We start from the raw sequence: 16108 nt of genomic DNA, 5'->3' as shown, positions 1-16108 counted from the left end.
AATGTCCTGTTAATGTAGAGCTCTAAACTCAGTCATTTTAGATCATAAATTCACCATTCACATCATTAAACTAAAATTATAGAAATACCTCCATCAATATTCCATCATAATGTCGGTATAAAGTAAGTAGCGATGTGTTATTCATCAGGAAACATTTAAATAATGACAGAACATGAAATCAGAGGGTATTTCCAAACTTTTGACTGATACTACACAGTAATTTCCCATCATTTATGCAATAGGGACTGATCCCCACTCTGTGGTGAAAAAACGTATAATTCACCCCACTCTGTGGTGAATAAACGTATAATTCACCCCCAATCGTTCATTTAAAGTAGTTTGTTGGCACAGAGACAGGGATTTTACTGCCATCTTGTGGCGATTTAAGGCTATTAGACAAGAACTTGACAAGCAAATTAATGTTTGCCACTGCCCAACTCCTGATGGAGACACACTGATTTAAGGTTGTAGTCAAGGTGAGATTTTCAAGCAAAAGGAGCGTCGGGGTTCGCTAGTTGACGCCCAGCAGCATCTGAAAAGTGCGACGCTCATACATTCTCTACGGCGCCCCCGCTTGAAAAGCACGGCTACCTCTGTGACGATGGCTCGGTGCTGCCTGATCCGGCGGTATTCCTCCTCCAGGCCCACGTTGTGGAGCAGGGACAGGGAGAGGGGCTTTCCGTTGCGGCACAGGATGGCCTGACACTTGCCCACGTTGGCGGCCGTCAGAACGAAGCAGCCGCTGGGGTCGGTGGGGTCGTGGCGGATGTGACACAGCGCCGCCGAGCCGCCCAGCTTCTGCCCGGCGGTGCCCAGCTTCCTGCAATGTTTGTCAGGAAAGGCTATTCATTTTAAAGTACGATTTCCCCAAACATAAATGCACCCCGACAATGACCTTTGCATGACAAGAAAGGTGTTAGTCATGTAGTCCTCTTCGCTTTTAGTCTTGTGCAGCTCCTCGGCCAGCACGTCGTTCATAGTGCACTGCAGAAGGTAGGGCACCTCCACGTTCCTGTCGCCATCGAACACGCCGTAAAGCGCCTCGCGGCTCCCGCAGAACCTGTTCACCGACAGCGCCGCCACACACAGTCTGGAAACCACGAGAAATCGTAGCCGGGGCTCGTGAGGTTATCGAGAAAGTCTTCTGCTGACTATCGATCACTCGGCGTGCCGATAACCATGGTAACGACAATCCTCCGCTCGGTATATTGAGCGAGCGGCATGCGTGCGGATGTTTTAGTACTTTTTCAATCAGCAACCCTAATAAATGAGTGAGGCGCCACTCGTACCCCCCCCCCCCCCTCCCCCACCACCCATTATTGATTGATTAAACTAAACTCACTTGTTTTTGACGCCCGAGGCCTCTGTGTAACCATGACTCCACACGGCGGGCCCGCCAGGTGCCTCGCTCGATGAGAAGGTCGGCGGGGGATCGATACGGAAGCAGCGAATATTACTGAAACAAGTGGATTAAATGTATTTGTTTTGTGAAGGAGGCAGGAAAAAACATGAAACAAAATGAAACATCATGGTAAGAATGAAAGCGTACGTCGAACCGTAGGTGGAAAAACGTACGTGTACCGGTATTTAAAGCATGTGCATGGCACTCGAGAATTTTAATTTGTCTCATGAAGGATTTGTTTTCATTGAGCATAACTTACATCGTTTCAAACATGATTCAATTAATTACTGTGATCGATATAATTAAGAGGGCTGGCAAGGTGTAAATTTCAGTAGTTTTAAAACAAATAATTAAAAACAATAGTATCATAATTCGAATATAGATGAAAAGTGCAATAGAATGTTGAGGTGCTGAAAAAAATAACTTGTCAAGTTACTTTTACTTTAAAAGTAAGTGTACTTTAAGTAAATGAAGACTCATGTCAAAAAGAGAAAAATCACTTCTTTTCATTCAATAAAAATATAATAAGCCTGTATACTACAGAAATCAAAGTATATTTACAGGTGACAGCCTAAAATTCAGAAGATTTGCATAATTTCAACTTGTTTTTAAAACAATTCTTTGCTTCTCAAAAATAGTTAGCGATTGATTCCCTAATTAACGAGTGGATGATTTGTTGCAGCTACCATAAGCATAAAATGTTAAAAGTATTTTACATTTATCTAGGTTAATTTTATTGACTAATTTGTGCATTTAAATAACTTAAGACAACATTTAAAGGGATTATATATAAAATATAGGTATTTTTCAAATAATAAACTCATTTGAATATTTTACAAGCACACTACTTTTTTTCAATTCTCACCTAGCGAATGGCTATGACCTTACTTCTCTTCCATTTTAAACTTCAACTGAGGCCAATTGTGCACCTGAATTTGCCCGATTCTGTTCTCAAGCGCGGAAAAATGAAAAAACTAACTCACTTGAGTTGCTCAAGAGTCTTGTGGTCCAGGTTGAGACGTGGATTTCCAGTCAGGTCCAGTTCCTGAAGCTTGGGTGGCAAATTCTCCGGCAGCGTGATCTCGCTCAGCTCGTTGCAACTCAGATCCACGCACTGGCGTCAGAGGAAGACGTTTTAACGCGACTCGAGAGTTTCCATCGAGGTGCGTTTTCTCCCGCGCGGGCGTGTCTGCGTTCGCCTTACTTTCATTTCCATCAGCTGCATGACCTCAGGGAAGACCTCGATGGAGTTGGAGTGGGCGATGAGCGTGTGCATACGTCTGCAGTTCATGATGGTGGTGGGCACAGTTTTTAGCGTGTTGCCGCTCAGGTCCACCTCCTCCAGCTCCTCCAGCTTGGCCATTTTGCTGGCGGGGTGGAACGATTTCAAAAACGTTACATCAACCCCACTTTTGTTGCAACTTTGGCATGTGCTGCGTGTGAATCTTACCTGGCTGGAAAGGTCTGGAGGTGGTTGTAGGCCATGTGAAGAACCCGAAGGTGCGAATGGCCCGTAAGCATGGGCACGCACTTGTCGGTCAATCGGTTGTTGGTCAGATAGAGTTCTTGCAGGATGCTGTGGCTCTCCTCCGACAGCGTGGAGGGAGGCAGGTGCTCCAACTTATTGGCTGAAGCATTCACGCATCGTAAGCTAGAAACGAGGAGAAAACAAAAAAATATATATTATTAAAAATGTGGTGACAAGACCACATGAATGCTAAAGCACCATTTGGGGAAAAAAATGGAATACATGGAAATAAGAACATTAACACTTTATTGCGATTCCCTTTTTCTTTGGAAACACATTCGAATTCAAATGGCCTCGAAAACATTAAGAAGTCAAAATATTCAAACTACTGTTGAATTTGAATCATAATAATTAAAATAATTGGAAAAGTAGACGGGTGAGTGATTTACAAGACGTGTTTACAAAAGTTACAAATTGCCTGTACTTAGTTGTGGCATTTAGCAAGTTATGCACTTGATATGAATGTTAATGTTACATTTAAACCCATTTAAAATCGGGATACAACCTTGCTGTGTTAACAAATTTTATTTTGGAATAAATCAAATCTTTTTTTTTTTTTATAAATAAAGCTTTTTGACAAAGTAAAAAACAAAATGAAACAGTATAATAGTCCCCGATGCACTTTCAGCCAATTACTAAAGGGGACAATCTCACCCACACACACAAAACTTGCAAGCGGCATAAAAAAGAAGCAACCGCGAAGCGATAAATTGCCTGCGCTATAATGTCCTCTATTCGCAGCTACCTGACACATTTGAGGAACAGGTTGCAGGGCAGCTCCACTAGTTGATTGTGGTGAACGTCGAGAACTTCCAGCAGGGGGCGTTCCACTCTTTCAGGCAGCTTCTGCAACTGGTTGTGTCCAACGCTCAGCTTCCTCAGGCTGCTGCTGCAGAACAACCTGCGGCAACCAGCGGCACCCACACGGCTTTTGTCAGAACACAACCGGCACGCATGCACACGCGTATACATAATAACGCGCGTCGCATACAAAGTGACTTCTATAAGGAGGAGCAAGTGAGATTTATGGTCCTCCGTGGAGGACAAATGAGCGGCCGGCATAGGCCAGAGCGCATAAATCAGCGGGCGCTCCCTTTAGAAGCTGCGGATGCACCGCCGAGGGACGCTCACCGCGCTGGGAGCTCGCCGACGAGGTTGTGGCTGGCGTCCAGCACTTCCAATTTCTTCGCCTCGCACAGCCAGTCTGGCAAAGACTCCATACGGTTCCTTTGGAAGGCAAAATGAAAACAGAAGAAAAACGGGGGAGATGATGATGACAAATGGTGCGCGGTTTGTTAAAGCGTGGAAGCTAATATTTCTTGGGTGTGCGTTTAATTCCGATGCCAAGAGGAAGCGTTTTCAAGGCCGAGATACTGATTAAATGCTTTGAAACATAAATCACAGCCAAAAATGTCCGTCTTTCGTCTGACCTCGGTTTGCACGTTTCAGTTATCTTACGCGCTCGTTTGGGATTTTTCCTCACCGTGAGATGTCCATGTAACTAAGATTGGAGGGCACGGGATTGACATCCAGGCTCTGCAGCTCTGCGGAGAGAAATCCAAACTCATTAACCTACAGCAAGGACGCCCCGCGGTCGTCCAGAAAAGCAGGTAGCTGGGAAAACGGGAGGGGAGGCGTCACGTTACATATTTACTCGGAGGAGCTTGAGAACCCACCGTTGTTGGAGGCGTAGATACCCTTGAGCAGGCAGCCCTTGACCTTGAGGCTGGCGATTCTGTTTCTTTCGCAGTGAAGCACCTCAAGGCGGGGAAACACGGAGGCGTCAAGCAGCGTTAGCCGGTTGTCCCTCACATCCAGCTGAGTGACATGCCTGAGCAGGTCAGGTTCATCCGGCACCATGTCGGTGATTTTATTCAGCCTGGCGGACCCACAAAACAGATGGGATATCACATAAAATACATTTTTTACACGCTTGTCGACAAAGCGGTCATCTGTTGAATCTTTTGAGTGTCCTTTTAAAACTCCAGTCCTCGAGGGCCGGTATCATGCATGTTTTAGATGCTAAATCCAAGTTTGAGAACTGCTCATTTTTAAAACTTTAAAAACCTATAAAGTATTCTTTCGCTGATGTGCACAAAAAAATTGCCCAATAAACTCGATTATCCAGTCACTGACACGTGAGGCATGTTGCGCACATTTTTTTTGTTTCCCGATTCTTTTTACTGATTGAGCAAAGTTACAAAGAGTGAGGCATTAACTCGGAAATATTGCAAGTCACTGCAACTTAACCTATGGCGAGACGCCTGTCCGAGTCGCAATGAGCAAATCATTTCCTGACTCTCTGTACAGTAGACTGGCTGTCGCCAAGCTGTAGTTTCCACCATTGAGGGCCCAATCAAAGTTCAATCTTCAACCAAGCACCTGATGTGCATCCGCCCCTTCCTACGCCGCTACCTGAGGTCGACGTGTTTGACGCGGAGCAGCCGGAAGTTCTGCAACGTGAGAGTCTCCAGGTTGTTGCCGGCCATGCACAGCTTCTCCATAGAGGCGAGCCGCTCCAGGACCTGCGGCACGTGGCCGAACTGGTTGAAGGAGAGGCCCAAGTACGACAGCCTCTGGAGGGAGCCCAGCTCGTCGGGGAGGTCGCTTAGGCTATTGCCGTCCAGCAGAAACGTTTGCAAACTGCGAGGCAGAGAACATATATTCGACATTAATGGAGACGGAACACATTTTCTTTGTAGAGCAATGAACTTGCGTAAAACGGCCAGCAGGTGGCGGCAAGCGCCAAGGTGGCCCTATCGGCCACTTCTGGAATGCGAGGACATACCAGACCATTCCAACAGATTAACTTCTCATCGCACTCACTCTTGTAGCCTGCATGCCTTTATGTTCACGTTAAATCAAAGTTGGGCAAGCGATAGCAGCTAAATTGTGCCTTGGTAATGGTAAAATTTTGCATAGCTGTCTAAAAACAGAAGAATGGCTGCATAGTCGGAAATCACTTTTTTTTAATGACTGAAATGTTCTGAGCAATTCAGTATGATTCATTGCAATGGCTTTTACTGCTTTCCCATATAAAAGAATAGAATGAAATCTAACGAATAAATACTTTAATAAATAATAATAATAATAAAAAATTTCAAAAAAATATTTGTAGAGCCATTTTGCACTTCCATGCTACCATTATGTAAATGTGAGGCTAATGTATAGCATAAAAATAATTGCCTGCACATGACATTTTCCGCCTACAAAACGCTCAACTAAGATGTGGCGAAGATCCAGAGCTACTTTCAAGTGACTTCAATGTCACGCGGTGGCACTATCATACAGAATACTTACAGTAAATACCCCTTGGGTGCTCTTGCTAGCACTTCAAACTAGCGGTGCAATGATTAATGCACCACAAACCGATGACCAAAATAAGAAGTTATTATTTCTGACAGGGGCGGCTCGGTGACGCAGTGGTTAACACGTCTGTCTCGCAGTACAGGGAGATTTCAAATCCAACTCGCTCCGGCCTTCCTGTGTGGAGTTTGCATGTTCTCCCCGAGCAACAGATAGCTAACACGTGCATCTGCTTCTGATAGAAGGCACAAACTGGACTGGTGTTTGTTCATACCCCAAAGTAGAATTTACACAAAGTATAAAGTCTCATTTCTGTGTTCACATTTACTTCATTAGTGTTCATTTAATTTCAGTGCTATTTTTAATCTGTGGGCCATCCTGTCATGACTCAAAAGGGTGTCTCCCTTCCCAATATTTGACGAAGCACGATGACATGCACTCTGGTTATCATTTAGTATGAGGTCACACTGACGCCATACAAAACTTCAAATAATCTCATCCGGTATAAATCAACACAAGTTGTTAGGTGAGGGCTGTCAAGCTAAATTGAGTCGACATTTAAATTTGCATATTAAACAAACGGAGTAAAAATTGAGTAGTGTCGAACAGCAAAACCTGTGAGGGGATGGAGTTATCAATGACTGAATGGCGAAAGCCGCAAAACTAGTGAAGCACAATGCGGCGTTTACGCTGCCATGTGCTTGTTACTAGGTAACAGCTACATTTGGCTATGTAAACGTTTGGTGATTGGGTCAGGTGAAAAGTTCAGCCACTTCAGTGAATGATGGCCTCACCTAAGTTTGAATGTCAATAAGAAAAAGAGGGTCAAGCATTTATTATTGCACCTCCGGCATGTGTGTGTTTTTTTAAGAGTTCATATTACCTTCCATGAGAAAATTGAAGAGTTCATGGTTATTGCATCATCATGGATATGGTTCTCAAATGCATTTTGCCACAAAAAGAAAATCTTAACGCTTGATAGTTTGACATGTTTGTATCCAACGTAATAAAAAAGGAACCATTTAAGTCATTTCAACTGTGTTAAGGTGGGGGTAGGGCAAATCGCCATGATTTTAGAGTTTAACGGTGTCAACATTAGATGTTATTTTTATCTCACTTAAAACAACATAGTGGACTTGTACGTGATCCTATAACATATTTTGTGTAACAGGGGACACATATTCCTTTTGTGGTGATTATGTGCAATTTAATAAATCTGCTCAGTTTGACATTGAGAACAGTGGTTGGTGTTTCAATGCCAACAGGAAATTGTGCGTCCCAGGGTGACACCACAAAGACTCGCGCCCTACTGTTACCTACTTGGTCATGGCCCCCACGGAGCCGGGAACAGAGGGCAGGTAATTGCAGCTGAGGTTGACCTCGGTCAGCGTGGGGATGTCACAGATGGCCAGCGGAAACTGTCCGAGGTGGTTGTTGGACAGGTTGAGACTCCGCAGACGAGAGAACCTAAGAGACACAGCGCCTTCTTAATGGAGACTTATAGTTTAGCAAACAGCGGCAACCCCGGCGTCTGTGTTGTCTATTCAAACAACAGAGAGCGGTGACATTTGGAGTGGTAGAGCGATGACCTTCACATGGGTCATCTCCCCCACCCCTCGTCTGTTTTTACTCACATACTTGCAAAGAGGCTATGTCAGGGTAGCTGTTTAAACTGGCCACACTGGATTGTTTTTTTTATCCAACTATTTACACTCACTGCATATGAAGTTGACAAAAAAAAAAAAAACCCACACACACAAAAACAGGTCTGAGTGATTGAGGGTGACTCCTGCAGGCATTGTATGCGTGCGCGCGCGTGTCGTTCACCTATTCAATCAAACTTTGCAATCTGCTGAGTAACGCCGGTATCACTTCCCCGCTCCTCCGCTCGTCTGTCCTATCGTGAAATAATCTTCTAACACGCTCCGGCGTCCTTTCCGTATCTGTCTGAAACCATTCGAGTGATTTTTATCTCCACCAGCAAGTTTATGATCTAACAAATCTGTTTGTCTCGGAGCAGGATTAGAGGACAGTTTGACGGAACTCAATGGAGACTGCTGCTGCATGGCCGGTGGCGGAAGAAACCATTCATTTTAATCTGGATATACTCAAACGTCATTATGACACGGCGATAATGAATCTGCTCGGTCAATGAACTAATGTCACCCATTTGACATTGATTTTGCATGCTTGACTGGAAATCTGGTAAATTGCTGGTTTGAGCACAAGAAAATGCAAAAATAGTGCGGTGACACAGTGACAAAGTGAATAATGCATTCATGTAAAAGGAAAAACTCAGCTTATTAGTGTGTCATTTTCAATTTCGCTGATGCCTATTTATTGAAGGAGTGGAAAACACAAGTTTGGACACTTCCTTATTTGGCACCAATTCATGACATCATGTGTTGTATCACATGAGCGAATAAAATAAGTACTTATAATTTTCTACGGTACGATACTCAAAGGGAACTCGATAGTAGGTAAACAAAACACAATACAAATGATTATAAATGTTTTACGATACTGCTATCAGTTAGGGCCTTACTGATAGCATGGCAGGTATAAATATAGAATTTAATTTAATCCCATAAATATTGTTTTTGCCCAGGTGCTGACAGTAGTCTCCCTCAGGAGGATAGTAAACATATTTTGCTATTTCCTGCAGCAAAAAGTTAATGTTTCACACATAATTAATTGATAATAACCTAACTAAATTATTTTTCATGTACAATTCATACCTTTAAAAACAATTTTTGGCTGCTACCTGAGCCATGAGTGAAAGTAAACAGCAAGTTGCAACATTTTTCTATGTTATAAATTGTACATTTATAATTGGATTTAAACAATTACTATCAAATTAGTAATGCAGAAAACATGATAATAAAAACGGCTAAATAAGTTTGAAATAATTACGCCTTTGATAAATGTTTGTAGATGATTCCATTTATCAAATCTCTCTTTTGCTCAGATGCTACTGTTATAATCTGTCCGTGCATTTTTTAAAACCAGGATTTAAGGATTAAAGTCATTGAAAGCAGATAATTAACGAAAGTCTTCATTTGGGTTATTTTAAGCATTTTTACCACTCTTTGACAACTTCTACTTGATATACCTTAATCCGTGCCAAAAGGCTGTCCTTAACGACCTGGCATCCCCACCGATGTAAATGAGAAGACCAAACAACTTTCATTTGCATGACCAGTGAGAAACGACCTCAGGCTCAGGCTGAGATATGCATGCTGGAAACACAGGCACTTTTCTGCCAGAGAAAGCGCCGTGTCTGATTATTGCCTATCTGATCTGCCACTAAGTATTTGGCCAGCAGAGCAAAGATGGCAGAGGGAGAAAGCAGGCGGCAGGTCTGCGGATGGCTTGCCTTTTGGGGGATCTAACAAAAGCACCGTAACGCCTAGTTGGAAGTTACACACACAAGCACCGCTTGTGTTCTTATCCAGCCAAAATCAGGCTTTCACAAAACTGTCCAAAATAGTACACTTACACACACACACACACACACACGCAGGAAAGCTTTGGTCTCTCCGGTAACTCTGCAAAAATAATTCTACTCTCAGCTAAACATGTCTTTCTCATTACTGACCTCCTTTTGTGTCATCGCGCTGAGTCAAATGAGGACGAGCCTACTCAGGTTTGGCAGTGCCAAAGGGATGTTTCCTCATTTGGCCAGTGCGGAAGCAGCTCATCACTCATATTTAAAGGGGAAATTATGGAAAAAATTACTTTTTAATTACATACTAATTTCTGGGTCCCCGGAGAACCTAGCGCCCACCCATCAAGTATGAAAACAACATTTTTCTTTCCTTTAAAAAAAAAAAAACTTGTTGGCTGCCAACTTCTGAAAATGTGTCTGTAGGACAATCAGCACTTTAGCAAACTACTAAACTAACTAACTACTACTTCAAACAAACTACTTTCTAATACCCAACCCACCTCAAACAATGAGCTTTCTTGCATGTAACATGATCGACCAAGATGGCTGAAAATCCAGGGCCACTTTCAAGCAAACACTCAAAAGCGAGCCTCTGCTAGTGTCAAGCCTAAAAAGGTAAGCTGAGCTGCACTAAGTTTTGTTAGTCACAGAGATTACTGTTTAAATATAGTGTTAACTTCTGATAAGCGTGACTGCTTGATAGACTGTCGACAAGATGGGGGGATATTTGTGTTTGGCCGCTGTGTCTACGCACAACATTGTGGAAGAAGTGCTGCCTTCATGACTGAAAATATAGTATCGGTCCTCTCCCATTTCTAGGTTTAAAATGAAGTGAAAAAAAAACATAATATGTCTGTTAAATGAATGACAATGGGAGGACATCATATAATCCAGACTCATTTACAATTGCATCTCAAGAAGAAGCGCAAGCAGGAATGCCTACTTACACAAGCGCAACCACATACGCGCATTCCCGTCATTGCGTTTGAACAAGACGACGTAGCCCGCGGACACTCGCTTTTCCTGTTAGAAGTACATATGTTCTCTTTTTGATTTGAATGAAAATAACCTGTCAGCATTCTTAAAATGAAAAAGAGACCCGGCCCTTTGCATACACATGAATGCACACACAAGCACATCTACTCTACTGTACGTACATCTTGGCGGCGGCGCTTTAATCGAGTCCCACGATAAGCGTGCAGCAGATGGTGCCCGTGGAGAGAGGGAGTGAGAAGGGCCAGTCACATTAACGGCGTCCCTGCTGATGAATATGTCCTTCTGAGCTCGTTTGGCTCTGCCTGGTACACTGCGGCCCTGGCTAGCCTCTTTGGTCCCTGTGTGTACCCCCTTTATTCCTGTTGTGCAGACTGCAGGTGGACAGTTATGTGGTCCAAAATGGCTAATAGGTTTAAGCTCCCTTTACGTCATGTTTTCAATGAAATTCATTTAGTTCATAAATTGAATACCATGTTTAGAGTAGTGGGTGTGCATTGTGGACTTACACGTTAAGATCTTTTAAATCAATATGTGTCCTGTGATCCCTTACTCACGCTCTCATCTCTCACATTACAATGGCTCATCTTATCTCATTACACAACGATTTGTCTCAATTTTAAGCAACCCGATTCTGCTAAGTAAGTTACGGTGTTGTACCTCTGCAGCTGCTGCAGCCACTGGTCTGCCGGCAGGAAGTTGTGTTTGAGGTTGAGATGGGTGAGGTCGTGACTGTAGAAGAGGTTGGGGGGAAGCTGCTCCAAGCTGCAGCAGGACAGATCCACAGAGTTGATCCTCTGCGACACCATCTAGAAAGGACAAACGCACAGCGCATAGATGCAAGCAGTTAAACGAGATTATCTGGACGCCGCCGTGGGCATGTAGATTATAGCTGAAGGGTCAAATGGCATTCAGTGGCCAATCTTCTTAGAACTAGCGAGGAAGAAAGGGAAAGCGCAGCGGGTTAGTTCAGTGACCTAACGCGGCGCATTACATCACCGCGTTATCCAGCTAACTGCATTTGTTCGCATCACTTGCTTGTTTGCGAGGACCAAAGTGCGGACACTTTCCTGTTTGACTGCATGAAATCGTGTGTTTAGACTTTTGGCTGGTACCTTTATGGAAAAATAAATAAATTAAGAGCAGGAGTTAAGCGATTGACAACTTCAAGATTACTAAATGAATCAATATTTACTTTTGCTGAACGATTAATCGTTTGTAGACCTAAAATAGTCCAATCGGTCATTATTTCAGCCTCTTGATTGGAAATGTTCTGAATTAAGACCTATTTAAAAAGAGCTTCTAGTTTTGAGAACAATTATTCCAATTTTGTCAATTTTCTGATATTAAACCAACTCATAAATATGTTTTCTATACTGTCTATTAAAAAAAAGCAAACTTGTTTCCTAATGATAGGTATATGAATTTTAAAATGTAACTAACTTCTCCAAGGGGGTGTTCTTCCTATGTAAGAGTTGGTCAGAGTGAGGGATCTATGTGCTTTATCGTCTACCATTTCGGAGTCTTGCTCAAGGCAGCGCAAACTGGCCTGTCTCCAGAAAACCCCATTTCAAATTCTCCACCAGTGGTAGAAACCTTCAAGCGGGCCGTCCCAGAGCCAACAACTCTGCCACTAACACTCACTTGGACGAGATGGCGTCCAAAATGACGTGACAGTGTCCACCTCTTCCTGAGGTGCGGGAGACAAAAGAGGCTTGGTAATGTGTCGCCTCTATGCAGGCTTCTATTATGAGTGGCCCTCTGGGTTCTGCTGACATCCATGCCCCTATTAATATTTAGAAAAGAGGTTTTCTGGGTATGACCTACTTGAGTTCAACTGAGAAAAAAGAGAGTGAATGAGAGGCAAAGAGATTGAGAAGGTGATGTGACCCTTACAGTACGTTCCACACTCAAGTGTGGCCTGCCATGAAGTATGTTCACTTAGCTTTGCTTGCACATGCTGCGTAATCATAGCTGAGGTTAGATTTTTTCTCTCAGCGTTCACATGTGCGTGCAATTTGTAACGCGGCTGAAACGTGAATAAAGTAGATGCATGAGCACGCACTCTTTCACTCACTTTCTCTCACTAGTTCGATTTTACCTTGGCAGCATGTCTGTGCCAGCGGAGGTGCTCCGTGAAGCTGTCAAAACTGACATAGTACGTCTGACTCTGAGGCCCGGCCGAGCTGAAGGCCAAACAGTGATTGTGCTTTTTTACTTCCTCCACCTGCGGACATAACACACGGACAAAAACACACACAAAGAGTGAGAGGCGTGAACAAATAAAACCTCTGATTAACGCGTCAACAATAATAAACGAACATGTTGTTGCTGTGTGTGTCGAGAGGCATTTAATTAGCAGTACTGCGTAATAAATGATTCTACCAGCGCTTAAGACGCATTTCAAAGGACTAGAACCTCCAAAGTCGTATTCCTCAAAAGCCAAAGACAACAAGGAGCTCACACCATCATCACACATGTCAGCACAGTTGTTTACTCATAATTATGAACACAATGAGAATTTCACTGTGTGGTTTCGTGCTACACGTGACAATAAATCTCTACAATCTAAAGTAAATACAGTAATAAAAAAAAAATACGCAACGAATGTGAAGTTGACGTAAACTGCCTTAAAAACATCAAAAATGTAAATAAATATACTCCCCACTCAATAACCTTTAACTGACAGTGGTTGACATTATAAATGTATAAAAAAATCTTCCTGAGTCTATTTAGTATCTAAATGGACTCAAGTACATGTTTTTGTAATATTCTCTCATATAGTAAAAGATGAACATACATTTGACAACTTTTCTTCTAAAACAATCAATAGAAACTTTGTTAGAGTAGCTTAAGCTCACACACTTGCTTCGATTGAACTGTACAGGTTTTACTAAATAAAGTCATCACTCGGGGGCACACGCAGAAGATCGATGAGAGGTTGGGAAATGTCTGCCGAAAACCGGCCACGGCGACATGTTTTTCAGCGGTGAGCCCAAACAGCTTAGCCAGCTGATCCATAAAGCAACACACAAACAAATGCTGTTTGCGAGAAGCTCACTTTAAAAAAGCATGGAAGATTTAGGCTACTTTGAGGGCTGGGTGTGTGATTCAATATGGTAAACTTTTCAGCTTATATTTTGTTGAGGATGGGTAAAGAATGGCAAATATTGTAAAGAAAATATTGACAGCAGGGGCCCTTCACATTAATCACTACCCAAGAAGTAGCTCTCGGCTTTAAAAAGGTCGGCGACCCCTGCTTTAAAGATCTTCCTGAGTGATCAGCATGTGGTGTGGGGGTGTTTTAAGAGTAATTCTTTTTCCCTTTGCAACCTGCTTGGAAAACAACGAGCGACAGCGTCCGCAAAGGTTAAACGTGCTCAATAAATAATTCCGTGAGACGAATCGAAGCGGGCGAAACGACATACTTTTCCTCCAATGAGCGGCAGGATGTGCATCTTCCCCGTCTGGCTCTCCTTGACAGAGGAGACGATGAGGCAGGTGCCGCAGAGGATGACCTGCCGCCTGGTCCAGCGGTTGACGGGCAGCTGCAGCTTCCCCTTGCGGACGTTGTACATTCCCGACAGCTGGACCCGCTCGGAGCTCTCAATGTTTTGGGGCTTCCCTGGAGGACAAAGAGGAAGGGAGGGGGGGAGATATTGTGTGGTTAGCACAGGCATGTGAGGTTGAGTAAATGTTCATCCTTGGGGAGAGTGACTACTCTGTGCGAGATTTTACTTGGCAAGGCTTTTGGTTATGTAGCACATTTCGATGCGCTCGTGATATTTTAGTGCTACCTGCACTATAACAGAAATAAGGACATAGAAATAGATATAGGGCACACAACATTCTTATAAATGATAAGAGAAATGAAAAACAATGGTAATAATGGCAAAAAATGCAAATCTGTTTGAAGGTGCCAACAATTGACAACTAATCAATTATCCAATTAATAGATAACCAATTTTGATAACCAAATTATTGTCCAAATCACAGGAATTTCAGAAGCAACCAGTAAATATTGACGTATTGTCCTATTTCTGTCATCCATATTATCTTTGTGTTTAATCGAAAGCCATATTATAATGTGGAATGATTTACTTCTCTTTTCAAACGTGTTTGCCCTTTATTCTGAAATGTTACTTGCCAAACAATCAACTCATCAATTAATTGACCTCCCCAAAAACAACATATTGATCAATTATTAAATACTTAGTTGTAGCCCTAAATATGAGTTGATTTTGGAATAGGAGGAAGGTGGAGTACCCACAAAATTGTGCCCTAATGCTAAACCCATGCAATCAAATATAAATAATAAAATAAAAAAAAGGTCACAAAAATTTATCTGATAAAGGTCTGGCGCTGAAACGGTGATTGTCTTGAGCATTTAAATGAGCGCACTAAAGGTTAATGAGTCGCAGCATATCCTAACAATCCCCAGACGCAGTAAAACAGTACATCAAAAATGAAACGCCTCAAGGGTTAGACAATTTGGAAATTGACCAAAGTTCCATCCATCCATTTTCTGTATCACTTGTTCTCATTAGGGTCATAAGTGAGCTGGAGCCAATTCTAAACAGCTAGCCAAAAAGGCTAACTACAGCCCTGGAGCGGTTGCCAGAAGTGTGACATTAGTGTTTCAACTCTTTCGACAATACCTCCACAAAGCGGGGTTACCATCCGAGCTAAATTCATTCAGCGCAACTGTAAGCCTCACATGTCCTACTTTGCACATTGGAATTGAATAGTCAGGATTTGCCTACAGTGACGAGTATAATCTCCAATTCAATGCCAGGTGCACTTCTGTTGAATTATGCTCTTACAGTCAGTGAGCTGGCGTCACTCGCCTCGCCGAGCGGCCTACCAAACCTGACAGTCAAGCTTGCTTATCAGGCGTCCCGTCGGCCCATGGCGCCTCATCGCCGTGTGCAAATATCCACCAGCTTTTAGTCTACCTTCACCTCTGCAAAACGTGTTCAGGGGAGGTGGGTGGGAGGTCAATTTGTTCTGCTTTGGTGTCTCTATTTTTGCTTGTGGGTCTGGTGAGGCCTATACAAAGCGAACGTGTGGAGCTAAATAGTACAAATGTTGTCTACGTCATCTAAAGTGGGCCAAATGCGACATCAAAGTTTGACGTGCTTCTCCATGCGCACCTTTCGACCGATTTTCACCATTCGGAAGCCAAAACATTTGAAAATTTCACACAAGGCGTGCTTCTGTTTCTTATTTAAAAATGTAAGGTTTGCTGAAAATTTTAATATTTTCACTCCGAAATTCTCCATTCACTCGTTTACCTTTCAATTAAACGGTGCATTCAAAATTACACAGACAGCATTCCAATACGAAAATTTAAAACATTCAAAACATTCAGAAGATCCAATACACTAACGATTTTGAAAATGCCCAAAAATTTCACATACGAAAAACTCCC

The 16108-nt window shown here is 42.9% G+C and overlaps 1 protein-coding gene across 2 annotated transcripts in view; it reads right to left on the bottom strand.

The window, feature by feature from the left end:
• Window positions 1-16108, bottom strand: part of phlpp1 (PH domain and leucine rich repeat protein phosphatase 1) — a 47713-nt gene that overhangs the window by 2785 nt on the left and 28820 nt on the right. For both annotated transcript variants that reach the window (XM_088428582.1, XM_088428583.1), the window contains 15 exons: window positions 14106-14302; window positions 12779-12904; window positions 11338-11486; window positions 7557-7703; window positions 5346-5573; window positions 4607-4809; window positions 4414-4474; window positions 4062-4157; window positions 3676-3831; window positions 2853-3053; window positions 2607-2769; window positions 2386-2516; window positions 1343-1456; window positions 896-1090; window positions 592-820 (listed from right to left, as the gene is read on the bottom strand). In XM_088428582.1, the coding sequence (XP_088284708.1) occupies window positions 592-820; window positions 896-1090; window positions 1343-1456; window positions 2386-2516; window positions 2607-2769; window positions 2853-3053; window positions 3676-3831; window positions 4062-4157; window positions 4414-4474; window positions 4607-4809; window positions 5346-5573; window positions 7557-7703; window positions 11338-11486; window positions 12779-12904; window positions 14106-14302 (2396 nt within the window). The remainder of the gene's footprint in view (window positions 1-591; window positions 821-895; window positions 1091-1342; window positions 1457-2385; window positions 2517-2606; window positions 2770-2852; window positions 3054-3675; window positions 3832-4061; window positions 4158-4413; window positions 4475-4606; window positions 4810-5345; window positions 5574-7556; window positions 7704-11337; window positions 11487-12778; window positions 12905-14105; window positions 14303-16108) is intronic.

The sequence above is a fragment of the Hippichthys cyanospilos genome, chromosome 12, assembly GCF_059441005.1.
Source record: "Hippichthys cyanospilos isolate Australia breed blue-spotted pipefish chromosome 12, RoL_Hcya_1.0, whole genome shotgun sequence".
Taxonomy (NCBI): Eukaryota; Metazoa; Chordata; class Actinopteri; order Syngnathiformes; family Syngnathidae; genus Hippichthys; species Hippichthys cyanospilos.
This window is presented reverse-complemented; position numbering and strand designations above follow the sequence as displayed.